We start from the raw sequence: 17,092 nt of genomic DNA, 5'->3' as shown, positions 1-17,092 counted from the left end.
ACCTTAAGACGCTCAAATGCTCTGTAGGTCTGCAGAGTTAGACAATAATGCTCCATTGGTTTATCACTAAAAGCATCCCTGTCACATACACATAGACATTACACAGCTGCAATGACTGGCTTCGTAATTTTCCTCAGTAAAAGAGAAGGGCAAATTTTGGGTTTGCATGCATCTTTGTTAAAGCCTGATTGATTGATTGACTGATTGATACTGGGGATTACTCAGGTTACAACAGCGCATGCGAGCTGACTGAATTTGACAGGAATCAAGAGAACTGAACTGAGGGTGAAAGGTAGACACAGATTGTTCTGATAGAAATTGAAAGAGTGTTTTAAGTGGTGTCTGGAACAGCAGACCTTGTAGAAAAGAATAGGTCTCTGGTATATGTGCAGATATATCTGAACAATGCAGCTTTGTGAAGGCGGTTTATAGGCCTCCTGAGTTATGACACCCTGAGGAGGTAAGCAGAGGGTTGCAGGACAAGAGCTGGACTGCAGAGTTGAGCCATTTGTTCTATTTAAGTAAATACTGTAAATGGCCTTAGATTAGCATTGCTCAGTAGGTCACAGCATGTAGAATCTGCATGTGCTGTTTATATACAAACAAACCTAGTCATTATTAAGATAGAGACTGACTGGGACAGTGACAAAACATAGATTTGCTCTATTAAAATAACATATTTCACTTCAAATTAAAGTCATAATGAAAGGAAATGTTTCTCATCTTCTAACATCTCTGCTAGCCAAACATGCCAGTGACAGTGAATGATCAGACAGAGTATGGCTAACCAGCAAACCAGTTTGGTTTTGGCGAGCTTAGTTATTGATTCGCCTGCATCAGCAGGCCTCAGCCAGCTGGCCGGCTCTGACACCTCATATGGCTGCTGGAGCTCACCACCCCCACCTTCCATCAATCCATCAGTCCACCCACAAACACCAACTGGCTGTTACCCAGCAGGGCTTGCCAGGCCGGCACTGCTAGGCCAAGGGAAGGAAGTGCACACGGCCATTAGCATTCCTCCACTCAGCTGTCTGAATTAGTGGGCAAAACCAGTTCTGGTGGGTTGGATGGTTGGCCAGTACACCTCTATTAAATACATGTAGTGAAATTGGGGAATTCATGCATTTTACTCTTGGACTTAAGTGAATAGTTTGACAATAGTATTTATTTCTTGCTGAGGTTTTGCTGAAAACATCAATATCTCTCATTTCTGTCCATTAAATGTGAAGCTACAGCCACAAAACGGTTAGCTTAGCATGGGGACTGGAATCATGGGGAAACAACAAGCCTGGCTCTATCCAAAGGTAAAAAAGAACACCGCTATAGCTTTTTAATTGCCTGGCAGCCTAACGGCGACGATGAGACTTCAATCAAGAAATAGTACAGCACCTAACCCCCGTAAAACCATGACTTGGAGCTTGAAACTTTTTTTTTAACTCTTCATGCTAAGCTAAGCTAAACATGTCCTGTGTAGGCTTAATATGAGAATGAATTCTATCTTGAATTTGCCTTTTAGTTGCCCTGAATTTGCACCAACCCAAACTATACTACGGTTAATGAATGCAAAGCAAAGTCAAACATTGTGAGGAAGTGGAATAATGGGGCAGTCACTCACTGTCAGTGGTGGAGCGAGACTGGCTCTTAAGGCGGAGTGAGGGTCTGAAGCGTGTGCGGTCGTTGAAGCTCCAGCTCTTCTGTACCTTGGCAGGGCTGGTGCCCTCTGTCCCGGCCTCAGCCACTGGAGACCGCCGGTCATTCACCGACGAGGTCTGCCTATTCTTGATGCTCTGACCTCGGGGGCTTGCTAACCTCACCCGCTCCTTGAAACTCAGCTTCTGACTGTAGAGTGAAATGGGGATTCACAGTGGTACAGAGGGGAGTTGGAGTGAGCAGAAGAACAAGAAAGAAACGGTATTGTGAGGAGGTGGGATGACAGACAGATATAGATATGTTAGTAATGACTGAAGTTTTATGGCAACAACATGAATTATCCAAGACTTCTGGCACAATGCTATTCCTTTGCATGATCTTGTCATGTGGCAGTCACCATTCAGAAGTTGATCTACTAATATAAAGGTGAAGGGCTGCAGGGCAAGATGGAGAAAAACTAGCATGCATTGCAGCATTGCAGCAGGTGCCTTACATACAATGCAAGCTCAGGTAAGGTGTGATGCTTTGACTGTGTGTTGTAGTCTGTGCGATGATGTGTGCACGTTTCACGTTTTGTCCCCTGCATCAGCTGCAGTATGTCATTGTACGTGACCAATTCGTTAGCATGTTGCTAAGAGGAGCATTTAGTGTCACAGTGCAGTGTTATATTAAAGGGTTAAATGTTGTATACTTTAATTTCTGCTGACAGTGTGATATGTTACATACAATACCCTTTAACATTTAAAGCTATAGGATTTATTGCATATAAGTTCCATGCCATGAAAGGGTGAGTTATTGAAGAAAATAGATGAAAATTACTTGCGGAGAGTGAAGGAACAGGATAATGAGATACAGAGAAAGGAAGGGAGTGAGTGAGTCCATGTTGATGCAGGTAGACCTACATAATGACTGCATGCAAAGGCAGTGCACAAGCATCAGGCATGGCTCATTTAAAAGTGGTACCGTATGTGTGTTGCTTTACGTCAAAGGATACGGCTTGTATCTATATTTTTCTTACTGTCAGGAAACCTAGTGAAAAGACCAAAACCAAACACGTCTCTCAACCATTTATGACTTCTCAATCCAGTATGTGGCACCAGCCTATGCGTTCCTGCTGAAGAAGTAAATCTTGAAAAATGGGTCACAAACATATGGTTTTGTTTTCAAAAAGGGCTCACTAATTTCCTAAAACAGCAGGGTACTGTAGGTGTTAACAAACCATTCCCAAATAGGAGTAAATGGTGCATTTGTATATGACTACTTTCACCTGTGGGTTAATACACATTTGATTGCCTGGGTCCAGAACTTTGGATCCACACACTCCACTGAGTTGACTGATTCGTCTGAAAAATTCACTGAGCACTGTGGGGGGCTAACGATGAGCCAATCAGTGCCATGGGTGGGACTAACGGCATTGTCAGGCAACACACTGGATGCATTACTTAGAGGGTGTAGGATTGAGTCAAAATAAACTACAGTGGTCATGTTTGTGTTATTGAAGGAACTGGTCACACAGTGTAACAGTGTGACTCACTGAAGTGTTTTTCATAGTTTCTGGACAACAATGGAATTGTTATCGCAGAGGAAGAAGGTACACATATCAGAGTTTGGCTACATTGCAATACTTATTAAAATCAATACAGTCCTGGTCTTTGTCTTTTCATTGGATTTGTTGACAAGAAAATATATAGAACATCACCACACCTATCTAATGATTGTGGCTATAGAGGCACATGATGTGTGCGCTTGGGTGGCAGCAACATGTCGTCACTACCATAGAGTACCATAGAGTGTAAAGTCTGTATCTGAGATATAGGGAATGGTGTGTGATATGTAGTTAAGATGCAACAGGGGGAGCTGCGTGGGGAACAAAATAATGGCAGTATACAACGTAAGATAATCTCTGCAATCATCTCCCTCCAGTCAGGAAAAATATTACAAATGTTAATTATTTCCAAGAATCTCCTACTGAGAATGAAACCAGGCATAGATATTCTGAAAGCAAATGTAGTTAAAACCAAAATCACAACAGGCAGAAGTAGCGCATTGCTCAGGCAAAGATCAAACAAAGGCAGATAGTGTATTACCATAAAGCCGACTGATGTCTCCCTGCAATATTTAATTACTCTGCACTCTCTGTGGCTGCACAGCCTCCTACTGATACCCATGCACCAAGAATTAGTCAGCATTCCCAAATAAAAATGTCATGTAACGGGAGCAGAAACACTGTGTACCTATGTTTCCGAGTGGTACGTCTCCTCAGTAGCTTCTGTTTATTACTATGAATTTTACTAAAAAATCAAGGGGAGATAGACATACGGTGATGTGTTACATGATGCAGAAACAGAGGAAAGGAAATTTCTACCGCTCAACGTTTTGTGAAACAAAGTGCTTCTTTACCCTTATTTCCCTTTGCCCTTTTTACTGTGACACTACTAATAATTTCTTGGATGATATTGCATGAAGTCAGCCTGAATGTCTGACGTGTAAATGCAATGATCCTTCGGAGGACTGTATGGATGAAGGCTGTAAAGTATAAAGTAATCAAGCGCAGTTTCTGTTGGCGCTTCAATTCGTCGACCACTGACATTTAGAAGCAGCAGAACAGAAGCAATTGAGCTTAGTAGAGGAAAATGAACATCTACAGCACCATTTGAAAAAGGCAGCAATTTGGTGACTCACATGCTTCATGTCGATATCCCTCATTTAACTATGCGAATTCAGCTGGGCCATGGCAACAAGTGCCTGAGTCACCAGCGTGAGGCCAGTAACCTTTAGATAAGACACTTGTGGGTTCAGCGAGGGTAGTGAGATGCAGACCTTTTTTTTTTTTTTTGCTATTTCATGTGCTTTTAATGTCCCATAGCTGTGTTTTATCAGTACAGATGTGTGATACACTACTATGAAGATTAATGCATAAATATAGCTAATAAATAAAGTAAGTCTGCTGCACTTGTACTGCATTGCTTTTAATCTCCTCTCCAGCTCTGCAGTAAACCCCTGACTCCCTATAAATCCAGGAGTAGGGGGTTTGCATAGAAAAAAAAAAAAGATGGAGGCTGGAACGCTCCTCCCTTGTTCTTTAGACACACTTCAGATTGTGTGGGATGAATTCTGTTCTTGCCTGTGTGCAGGTGAGGCTGACTCTCTGCAGTCTGCTTAATTTGGCCCTTTATTGACTTTTCACATTTGTTGGTTTCGCTGCAATGTGTTATAGTTACAGTATATGACACCAGTCTCAGGGGAGAAACAGGATGACTGGCTTCAGGCTGCTGTGGTGTTTGAAGACAAGCGTTTGCTCGGTGTTTCATAACTGCAAACACAACACATTACATCACTCAGCCCTCACTGCCCTGCATGCCGTGCTCCACAAATGATTCCAAAACTGCATAAGCTAAAAGACTAACATTAGGAGCACTGATATCATTAGAAAATTTGGTAATATGAGCAGACTTATACAAAACATTATTTCTAACAAGAGTATAATAGATAACTGAGGCAAGAGGATGGCTAAAAAAATGCAGAGTGTGAGTTTGTATGAGTGCTTGTATTTGAGTGCCTCAGCATTAGTGTGTGTGTGTGTGTGTGTGTGTGTGTGTGTGTGTGTGTGTGTGTGTGTGTGTGTGTGTGTTTTGGAGTACAAGTGTTAAAAAAGAAAGAAAAATGAAAAACAATGAGAGTGCTTTTAGCTTGACTCACTGTTTGCAGGTCTACATTTCATTACCCACGGCCTTAAACAGCTCCAGTAAGGGCGACTTTACGCTCTCAGTGGCAGTGCAGAAGTGGAGCAACAGGAGACTTTAGCCTTATAAAGGTTGATACTGTTTGATATTTTGTTTGAAAAATGCTGATACTGGCGCTGATTTGATACCTTAGTTTAAATCTGCACAACTCAGCATTACCTTATATTAACAATGGAAAAAAAATGACTGTGTAATGTTAAAGTCATCACTCGTGTCTTTCAGCTCATTGTTCTTTGGTTCAACAGCCTGCACCTTAACCAAGCCCTGTCCAAACCACTGAGTGCTGCCTGCCCAGCACCAAACAGCAGACACACTAAATTAGCGACTAGCAGGTGAACATAGCAAAAAGGGAGAGAAGATAAAGCAGGTGGCCAGAAACATGACTAAATGAATGCTAATGTTGCTCCATGTCTGCTGCTTGCATAAATAACCAACTGCTTGCTGTTGTGTTTACAGGTTGTTGTGCTGTGTTGCTGAATTAAGATCTGAAATAAAAAAAGTAGCCTATTTAACTTTGGAGACAGGCAACATTTTGTACTTGTCACTCTCTTTAAAGTCAGAACCAAAAATGTATTTATGTTTGATAGCCTTACCTTTAAGTTACAACTGCATGGAGCTACAACATAATGGAAGACAGTGAATGTTCAGTGAAACAACAGAGACACAAACCTTGTGGTCGACTCTCCCTGCTCCTTCCTGGAGTTGACAGAGAAGAAGGAGAGAAAAAGCTACATTAAAGTATCTTTTCATAAAACTTCAAGTCAAGTCAGCACAATTCTCAATGGACCATACCTGTGTTTTTACACATCTTAGTCCATTTACTACAAAGCACAAAGGCTTTACATTACAGCTAAACATGTTGCAAAGCATGCTGCAGTGTTTCAGACATTTGAATGTATAAATCCATGAGCAGACTCGTTTAAGCAGACTTGTTTAATGTAACAGAACATCCAGTCTGCATAGGTGTTGGTCAAAGTAACATTACCGTTATGAGCTAATGTCTATTTTAAATCATTAACATTCACAGTCGATGAAAGTGTTGAGTTGAGGCTAAAACCTGCATGCACACAGGTATGGTCCTCTAAGTCAGCATGACAGGAAGATATTTGCAGTGAGAGCATTGTCTGTTGCACAAGATTCGAAGGGAGGAACACATCGATCAATAATAAGCATTCCAGGGGAAATAGACCTTAACAAATAGCAGGCTCACCACAAACATGCAGGTCAATGCAAACTAAGGAAGCATTTGCAACAAGAGAAGGTGAAGATCTGTTCACTTATTCACTTTAAGTATTGTTTTTCAGACTGTGTGTTTTGTGCATTAAGTGTATTATGACTGTTTAACTGTAAACTATATGCCTTGTAGATGATTTTCCCAATTTTTCCAGGCTCCATACACGGATCTCAGAGTGACACCATTGTGACATGCACACACACGTACAGACATATACACACACACACACACACACACACACACACAGGGGCAAAACAGACCAGAATGAGTGTTTGATTGGGAGATCGATATGAAAGTATTTTTTGTGCCGTACACTGTATGAATTACAAAAGCAACGGATGAAAAATGTTCAATATCCCAAGAAGGAACCCTCCCAGGGCTTTTCTACTTTTAGCCTGTGCTGCCCACTGATGGTTTGGGATACACCTACAATAGCTAACTTTGTGTAGTCTGGAATGCTGTTATTACTACTAACTGCATTATTGCTCCAGATGTACTGATCATACTGGGGGGTGTTGTTTAAAAAGGTCTGGAAAAGAGATGAGTGCCACACACAAATGGACCTCGAAACAATTATTGTACTGGTTTCTAGAAAGTTTCTGTATAGGTGAAGAGTGAAAATAGCTATCATGACATCATGGCAGTGATTTTCTACCCCCTGCTGCTGTGTGCACGTACTTGATTGTGAGTGGGAACTTGTTTATAGTGATCCATACTGTATCCTCATGTATAGATGTGGCAGTCGACACTGAAGTATAAGCACTGTACGTCTAAATTGCTCAGAGCATCAGTGGTCAGTGGCCACCCAATCCAATTTAAGGAGACTAAAGTTAAAAAAAAAGCCTCATTATCTCATTGAGGCCACAACTGCCATCATAAAAGATACGCCATGGAGGGCCAATGCTAAAATTGCTGCTTCAATCCCTCTAAGTGACAGCAGTGTCAGTTGTCTCTGGACCATTGAGCACTTAAATGACTTTAGTCAAATGCAGAGCCTAACTCAGTGTGAATGCTGTGGAGGGATAAAATGCCCATTTATATGACAGCAGCAAAAATGAAGGGTTATTTAGAGATATCTTAGAAGTCAGCATTTATCTGTCAATTCAAGCAAGCTGAAATTAACATAGCCTGGAAATGATCAGTCTTTTTGATGGCTGTGAACCAATTTCTCTTAAGAAAAAGAACATAATCACATCAGTGCATGTATATTTTTGCAAAAGGAGCAAAGTTGATACATTATTCAATAAAATGGAAAGGAAAAAAGTGAAAAGGCTGAACAATTTTAGAAGTGGGAACTTCAAATATACATCATTAAAGTACAGGAAAAGGTGAGAGTGGCACAGACACCAAATGCAGACACCAGCTGCCATAGTTGTACCTACTTTGTAGGGCTGCAGGTATGCAACGCCTTCAAGTGAGGCTTCCAGGTAGCAATGGAAACCGAGTTCTCATCAGCCGCATAACTACGCCAAACACACTGCATGCAGAATACACAAAACCAGGAAGAAGAAAATAGAAAACAAGGAGACCCCCCGACCCACAAAAAAAGATAAAGATAAATGGAAAGGATAAAAAAAATTAAGTACAAAAAAAAAACAAGGCAGAGGAGGGAGTCAGAAGAAAGAGAAAGGAGAGGATGAGGAGAGTAGAAAACAAATGAAAAAAGCTGATTAGTGAAACCAAAAAACAGGTGTGTCACACGTCTGTGGTTGGGCGAAGGTCAGGCATGGATACATGCCTGTGGGAAGGCAGGAGGCTCTCATAGTGCCGCCACGTGGCGTCCAGGTAGGGCCTGGTGCTGTCGGTGGAGTAATAACGCCACGCAGCCTGGTACAACAATGGGACGGATGGGATGAAGAGGAAGAGGAGGAGCCAAGAGGGGGTGGAATGGGGGAGATAGGAACATAAGATGGGAAAGAAAGGTGGGAGGAGAGGCCAAAGAGGAAGAAAATGGAGAAGCACGTGGGAGGAAAGTAGGTGAGAGAGCAGGGGAGGAAAAGGAAGCGTGTGAAATATATGAGGAGGGCAACGTGAGGTCAGCACCATCAATGTACAGGATGAAACAAAAGGCGTGTGTGAAAAAGAAGGAAATGTGTGAAGCAGACAAGAGGGTGGCAAGAATGGCTCTGCCAAACTGCTGTTTCTGCTCTTAAACACAGGAGAGTCTGGAGGGGCAAAAACCCCTCCCAGAGATTAGAGAGCTGCAAAGTGAAGATGAGGAGGCCCAGGGCTGGACAGAGTGGAGCTACATGCTATGTGCTTTTTATTGGGTAGTTTCAGGGTTTCATAGAGTCCACGGGGGAAAAGAGAAACTGGAGAATGATCAAATCAATTAGGGCTTTTAAACACATTACAGAAATATGCAGGCATTCAGGTTACTCAGATTCTGTGCCGTATTGTTTTGAATAACTACAATTCATCATAAAAAAAATGTTTGATTTTCCAGCCAAAAACAGTGATGTGTGCCAGAGAAACAGAAAGACAGCAGGCTGTCTGCTTTACCTGGATGAGGTAGGCGGCTGGGTTTCTCCTCTTCTCAAAGTGCTTCTGTCTGTGCTGCTCCTGGACCTTCAGGGCAAAGCCTGAGCCCAGAATACCCTGGTATGATATTAATCGCAGTAAATACTGGATGCATGTGTATGTCTCAAGTATCACTGAGCTGCTGAGAAACTACAACATGAATGAATACTTCCATTGTGGCTGCATGAAAAATGACAGGGTCAATGTGAAAATCATATTTCATATATTTACTTTTCTTGAAGGACTAGTTGAACATTTTGGGAAATATGCTTATTATCTTGAGATTTAGGTGAGAAGATCAATGTCAGTCTCAAGATGGTTTCGAATTATCAGAGAAAAACAGATTTAGCGTGCACTTGCTCCGGCACACACCACATGCTCAGTGTATGCAGAATTCCCTTTGAAATCCACAAACTGTGAGTTTTCCATTTCTGTTTGTGTGAGCATTTAACAAATGCCATTTAACATGTAGACTTGTTTGCTTTAGGAGTGCTGGTAGAGGCAGGATTTTTTTAAATTCTGCAGAGAGCCAGGCTAGCTGTGTTAAATCTATGCTAAGTTAAAATACGTAATTGCCTCCTGCACCAGAGTTAGACTTGAGAGCGAGTACAGATCTCAGCGAGCGAGCTCATCAGTGCATTTCCCAAAATGTCAAACTACACTGAGTTCATTTACATGTACTTGTTTAGGTTCAGACTTTTAATGTGGAAGAAGATTTTTCATAAATTGACTGAATTTCTCTGAATTTGAACTGAATAAAGCAGGACTTAAAAGAGCTCTCTGGAGTCCTCTGCTAAACAAACTACGTCTATAATTATTGTGTGTATCCTTGAGGTCTAGCAAACATGTTGAATATATTTCTTTCCTCTCAAAAGCCAATTTTTGGAGAATTTTGAAACCTGAATAGTTTATCATTCATGTTAACATTAGCTAGCACGAGCTGCTGCTGCTGCACTGCAACATGTCTCGGTGCATGATGGCTTCAAACGCGTGAAACCACTGGCAGGAATGTATATCATAAAACACTGCTCCACAGAGCCACTAGAGGTCAAAAACACCACAGATTACCTTTAAGTAAAATAGGAAATATACAATCAATCATCTTATCAAAAGCTCCATGCATATAAAGTGGAAGAAATGTACATCAATTATATTTACTTAATATTCCCTCACAGGACTGCATTCAAATATAAGACAAAACACAGAAAATCAAATATCATTGATCTTGGAGTGGATATAACATGACTGCAGCCACTGAAAGCTTCACAAACTGACAAGTCAGAGAAGGAAGGATTTATTGAAGAGTACAGACTTACTGCTGGCAAGGCAAAGAACGAGATGCCCAGGAGAGCAAACCCTGCAGACAGCATCCGTCCTGTCCATGTCTTTGGTGTCTTGTCCCCGTAGCCAATGGTTGTCAGGGTGATCTGTGAAAACAAATTACGTATCATGTGCTCCTAAGTGATGCTTAAAGTGAGGCTCTGGCTCTTTATTAGCAGCTCATTAACTCATTAACTCATTAATCATTAGATATACTTGTAACATTCATCTGAAGATTTTTTGTCACAACCTGGCAACCCAAACATTGATATTAATAACTGTAATCTATGAATCTATGTAATCTACGATTCCTTAATTATTCAAACTAAATGATTTATTATTAACATTAGAAAGCCATTAGTTAGATCTTATTTAGCCTTATAAAGGGTATTGTATTAGAAAGAGTTTTTTTTTTTAAGCAGAAAAAGCTAAATTCCACTGGTTGCTGTATTACTGAGGTGGTTGCAGATGTTTCTAAAGCAAATATTTCTAAATGTCACCACCAAGACAGACACTATCCACATGGCTACATCAGGGTGGGGGTTTGAGTGACACAAATGATTTCTGATTGCTCTAGCTAACCTGTTTTACTTTAACTTCAATGTACTTTGGTGTGCATAACTTTCTTTTGCATGCGGCTTGAATTGAGCCACATCGAGGCATGATTTGAAATTATGGCTGCAGGCAGTGCAATCGCATCTGAGTGATTAGACCTGTAAGGAGGCTTTACAGGAGCAAGTCTGTATGTCCTTGACAAAAGCCCGTGGCTGAAAATGTTTTGATTTGATAAAAAAAAAAGCACAGTATGTGTGTTCTTGTCGTCCTCTTTGTGTGAAGGCCTACTTCAGCCTATGAGGATGAGCTATGAAGACACAATGAGAGGCCACGTTGACAGTATGACATGTTTGACTGACTAAAATGACTTGATCGAGAAGGAACCAACAAATTAGGTTCTAATAAAAGAACAAACAGAATTAATTGTGATAATGATTCATAGTGATGGTACTCAGCACATCAAAATGAGACAACTGAATGGAGTTATTCACATGTGTTCAGCCAGAGCCTGAAAAGAAGCATTCAGTGCAGTGTATGCACTTAATGACAGCAGCAAACAAACCTGGAGCTGGCACTCATTGCAGAACTACTTGCTTGGCTTCAGTTCTGTTTTATCTGTCTATGCATACATCTGTCTGCCTCCCTGTTTTGGCAGACTGATCTCTATGGATTGTATTTCATTCAGGCTCTGATTCCCTTGAATGACAAAGGTGGCTGTAACCATTTAGTACCATTATGATTTTTTGAGCCGATATGAAAATGGTGGTTAATGGAGCCATGCAGGGCTAATGTTTATGGAGGAGATGTCAATGCTCAGACGCAACAACAGAGCGAACAGGAGAAAACATTAGCAAAGACGCTTCACATCTCTATGAGTAGTGAAACAGCTGTTAAAGTCATCATTTCCATCTTGACTTTTTACTGAATCCTGGTAGGCAGGGATGCAGATATTCCTCCAAACTCACCGTGCCCCACCACAAGGCATCTGCGTAGGTAGCAAAGTCCTTGTTAAACTTGTTCTCCACAAGGTAGACGAGGAACGAAGAGAAGATGAGAACCAAGAAGCCGATGTACCAGGCGGTGACCAGCTCCTGCAGGCAGAGGTCAAAAGTGACTTTCAGAGTGTAATCATGGAGAAAAGAGAATTTTGTTAATGCACAGTCACTTTAGCATATGAACAGTCATTGCTGATCAACCTAAATCTGCTTTTCTATGAACTCGAAGGACAAAACCTTCTATGTAATCGAATGAGCAGGTAATGCAAGTGAAAGTTATGACTCTTATCTGAATCTGTGATTTTAATCCGCTTCAATCTCTGCTGATTGTTTTCTAACACGCAGGTACGGTCCCTTCTGCTTTTCCAATAGGGTTTTACAATAGAGACCTAAATAAATCAACCCGTTACCACGAGAAAACAAAAGGTCTTTTCTTTGTTTTACTAATGTTATCAGGGATCAGGAGCCATGGCAGCAGGCATCTTGACTAGTGTAGCAGACGATCTAAGGTGAAAGTGTGTGATCAGGGAGTGATCCCACTGATCAGTGAAGTGCATGTAACTGTACTGTTCCATTGTGAATCCTCCCACACAGTCATGACAGTGACCTGGACGGCTGAAATCAGGCGTGATCAAATGAACCAGAGATTCATTTTGGAGTTCTTCATAATAATCCCCTGATCTCAAGAAAACAAAAGCTTTTTTCTCGTGATAATCTTGTTATTTTGAGAAGTCTGCCTTTCGTTTTCTGGAGATAACAAGGTAAACCTACCCGATAACTAACTTGCGATCTCGAAATAACAGCATTAAAAATAATTGCAAGCACAGCCGTTCGCAGCTTCTGTGTAAGTGTACAGGAGCAGGCACATGGTAAATTAATGCCACCTCCTGCAGGCTGGACACTAAATTCTGAGCACAAAGCAGATGTAGATGAAGATTCTGCCTATTCTACCATCTAGCTGTTAGTCAAATGATGCTGTCAGGAGTGAACCATGCTTAAATGGAGCTCATAAGGTAAGCTGAGGCAAAAACATGAAATCATTAGTGCCAACCAGACCAAGCATTGGGTTTCAGGCTGGGTTCAGGACATTCTGTTGTGTTAAAGAGTGTCCCTCTCTTCCACTCTGATTTAGTCAATTGTCTGGGTCCATGTGTGATGTGTTGCAGGTACATACAGAATCCCTAATGTGCTTTATTAGCTAACCAGCTAACAGTCAGTAATGGATAAAAAAAAAACAAAACACGAAAATACAGCCTCGGATGTCAGGCTCTTTAGTTGTATTATATATTCGTCAGGGATCATCAATAAATACAAGATGCTCCTTCTTATTTATGTGACCTACTTTTACCCTACCAACCCTCGCGGACCCTGAGGTCCTCCGGTACTGGCCTCTTAACCATTCCAAAAGTAAGAACTAAAACACACAGGGAGGTGGCTTTTAGTTATTATGGACCCCGATTGTGGAACAGCCTGCTGGAGAGCCTCAGTGCCGCAGAGACTGTTGATGTTTTTAAAAAGAGGCTCAAGACCCACCTTTTTAATCAGGCTTTCAATTGATTTGTTTGATTTATCTTATTCCTTTAATCACGCTTCTTAGCATATTTATCTTTGTTTGTATCTTATTTTAGTTGCATATTTTGACAACATGTTTAATTGCTATTTATTTCATTTACTCATTTTATTTCATTTTATGTTTATGTCTTAGTCCCTTGATTTTTAGCTCCAGTGTTTCCTCATGGGGGTCCTTGGTTTTTAGGGCAAGCGTTTCCTCATGGGGGCCCCCCTCACTGGGAACTGCTCCTGGCCTACTGATGGGGGCGCTGCTGAGGGGACGGCTCTGGCCTGGATGGCTGGAGGCCTCTGCACCTTGGTGTGGGGTCTCCCGTCTGCCTGGGTCGGGGTGGTCTTGGGCGGCGCCCCCTGGTCATGAGCCAGGGGCCCTCTCAGTGTGGATGGCCCCCAAAGGTGTCTTACCCCTTATCTTGTCTGTATGGGTGTGTGTGTGCGGGTGTGTGTGTGCGTGCGTACATGTCTGTCTGTGCATGTGTTTCTGTATGTAGTTATGGGCGCGAGAGGGCTGTTTTTTTTTTTTTCTTTGTTGTTTTTAGCCTCTGTGAGGCACTTTGTGTTGCTTTTTAAGTATGAAAAGTGCCATATAAATAAATAAAGTTTGAGTTTGAGTTTGCTTTGCTTAGCTAATAGCTACTGGCTATTGGCAGTGCATTTGCAGGTACACAGGTCTTAAACGTCATAGTACAAGGAATGTTCACATGGTCAGTTCAGTTTTTGGTCTATGTAGAGCTCTGACCAGCAAACTACACAGAGATCCACATAATATTTGCTGTGAATGGCCAGCTCTGTTGTTTTAGGCCCTGCCTTCCACTGCTTTCCACCACCTCAGCCTCATGGGAGCTGGTGGATGCTGTTGCCGATAGACTCCAATTCAAAAGCGCAACATCTTCTACGCCATCATTCCTCCATTCTGCAGCTGATGTGACTCAAAGTATTGATTTATTCGCATTTCAAAAAATGGAAATGCTTTCTACAGAAGAAATAGGCCCTTTGAAAACAGTGGACAGTATATTTGTGGCGTTGCAAATTAAATTCTGTTCACCAACATCGTAGTGAAGGGGAGGCAAAGAGCTGAGCCAGATCTCTCAAAACCTGGACAAACAAAACAGAAACTGTCTGTATGGCTGAATATCAGCAGAGCTAAGAAAGCATGTATTTGTAATTTAGGTGAAGCTGTTTGTGATGACATTTTCTTTTACTTAAGGCTGCATAATTGGTTGTTTTGGGGTAATTTGTTCCACTCAGAAAGTACTAGAAACATTTGCCAGGCAGACACGTCCATGAATCATCTTCAGTGACCCAACAACCCTTTGAAAAAAGCCCTTACCAAACACATCCTCGCTGCGAACAGTACACAGTCTTACATCATTTGAACTGTTCATTTAAAATGTGACATTGATTATTCAGCTTGAATGTGCAGCAACAATGGCCTGTCCCGGCCTCTGGCCTCTATGGGGGTCATACTGACAGAAGTAAAAAGAAGTCGGTGGGTTTGTGTGGGTCGGTCCAGGTGGAGCACAGAGAGATGAGGGTGAGCTGAGGTATGAAAAGGCAAGAAATACCTGAAAAGAACAAGTCAGAGCACAAATGCTGAACTGAGCCCTAAATATTTCAGTAGCAACGCAGAGCCGAACACTTCAGGTTCTAAAACCATATCACATGTTTCAGAACCTTTCTGTGATAAATTGTATGACATTTGGTAATTTTTGAACAATCCAACTTAACACTATGTGAATACCTTCAGTCCATACATAACAAGCATACAAAGAAAACGGGTATGCATACATTTAGTTCACATAGTATAGTACACATTACATTTAAAGGTGTTTATAATGGATTGTACATCCCACTTACATACACAAGAGGGACAAAATATTAGAAACAACTCTATCAAATAAAAGTCAAAAATGAGCATTAAGTTGAATCAGGGTAGGCTTGATACAGGGCTGTGCACTCTTCTGCTGTTCCTACTGTACCTATTAATGTGTTTAGAACAGCAACACAGCTCTCTACCAGTTACCAGGGATTCATTTAATATCAGGAATTTCTGAATTTGTTCCAGAAAAACAGCATCTGTGTTCCTGTTCTCTTTGATATGTACAGTTTGATATAACTATAGGGCTGCACCTGAGTCAGTATCCCAGGCTGATGTATTGACACCGTTTCCATCACCGTCAGTTTTGTAGTTCACTCATTTTGAGACATGACGCGGTTTGTTAAATTTTTCTATCCCACCATGCAGTTATTCTGCATTACTCCGTGTACAGTGACAAGAAAGGGGCAGTGACTGGACTGACTTTGGGCTCAACTGTTGATTTGAATCATGGATGTTTGGTGCGTACAACCAAAACTACTCACAGATATCTAAAATGAAATACAGAGTAGAAATGTGGGTGCATTTACCATTAATTACATACTGTACTTTATCAGCATGGTGATGTAGTGAGTTAAAGACATCACACTGGAGGTCATTAACTCAAGGCCCCATGCTAGCAAACAAGAAACCTCATCAGTTCCCAAGGATTTTGTTCTGTAACAACAGCAACAAGAGTGTGTGTGTGTGTGTGTGTGTGTGTGTGTGTGTGTGTGTGTGTGTGTGTTTGTATTGGCCATTATTCTGTGGTGCCCACCTTGCTGTGTGCGTAGACCACAGAGCCCAGAAGCTTCCAGGTGCCCCCTCTTCGGTCCATTCGAACCATACGTAGGATCTGCAGGAAACGCAGGCTCCGCAGCACCGAGGTGGCGAAGATGTTGCCCTGGCTGCCCGCCGACACCACCGCCACTGATGCTATCAGCACTATGATGTCTGAAGGGCAGAGAGGAAACACACACACAAGGGCTCACCGAACTATAACACATTATGATCTAAACCTGGAAACAAAATACATGACACCTAGCATCACCTTCATACATGTCAGGTTTAGAAAGATCCGGATATGTTTAACTGAGTGGAAGTTAAACATATTCGAACATAGCGTCCTTTTATTTGTCATCTCTGTGTTCATGTTGTTTATTTTCATTATATTTTTTTCATTACTGATGAATATAATGTAATTCAAGTGGATCGAGTTCATCACATTTGAGCATGGATTCAAACTATGTTTTATTTAAGACATTTTGGTGCAGAAGCAATATTTGGACCACCCATATACTGGGAAACAACAATGATTTCATCTAAGATAAAGTAATATATAGAGATTACACATGCTTATGCATGTGAAAACAGCAGGAGACCTGGCAGACTTGTCATAAGAGCAGAACTCTGTCAACTCTGATAGCTTAAAAGTCCAACCTAAAGACAAATGTATCTTACTAACATTGATCTTACTGTGAAACTGGCCTCCTAACCAGACTCATCTGAGCCTGGAGGCTGGCTCGATGTCTGTCATGTTGCTGCAACTCATCCCGCACTGTTGCAAATTATCCCAACAAAGGCTCCATATTGCTGTAGCTGACATAATCTTCTGTGGGCACCAACAGTACAGTAATGTACTGTGCACTCT

The 17,092-nt window shown here is 41.5% G+C and overlaps 1 protein-coding gene across 7 annotated transcripts in view; it reads right to left on the bottom strand.

Moving 5' to 3' along the window:
• The window catches only part of kcnq5b (potassium voltage-gated channel, KQT-like subfamily, member 5b), a 116,988-nt gene that overhangs the window by 11,202 nt on the left and 88,694 nt on the right, over positions 1-17,092 (bottom strand). For 4 of the 7 annotated variants that reach the window (XM_076729377.1, XM_076729378.1, XM_076729381.1 and 1 more), the window contains exons 4-10: positions 16,220-16,395; positions 11,988-12,113; positions 10,464-10,574; positions 9,130-9,225; positions 8,010-8,104; positions 6,063-6,089; positions 1,616-1,839 (exon numbers count right to left, since the gene is read on the bottom strand). In XM_076729377.1, the coding sequence (XP_076585492.1) occupies positions 1,616-1,839; positions 6,063-6,089; positions 8,010-8,104; positions 9,130-9,225; positions 10,464-10,574; positions 11,988-12,113; positions 16,220-16,395 (855 nt within the window). Of the gene's footprint in view, positions 1-1,615; positions 1,840-3,884; positions 3,942-6,062; positions 6,090-8,009; positions 8,105-9,129; positions 9,226-10,463; positions 10,575-11,987; positions 12,114-16,219; positions 16,396-17,092 lie in introns of all 7 variants that reach the window. The other 3 variants (XM_076729376.1, XM_076729379.1, XM_076729380.1) reach the window with 1 other exon arrangement.

This window comes from Chaetodon auriga, chromosome 4 (genome assembly GCF_051107435.1).
Source record: "Chaetodon auriga isolate fChaAug3 chromosome 4, fChaAug3.hap1, whole genome shotgun sequence".
In the NCBI taxonomy this organism is placed as follows: Eukaryota; Metazoa; Chordata; class Actinopteri; order Chaetodontiformes; family Chaetodontidae; genus Chaetodon; species Chaetodon auriga.
Note: the sequence above shows the minus strand (reverse complement) of the source record. Positions and strands in the feature narration are given on the sequence as shown.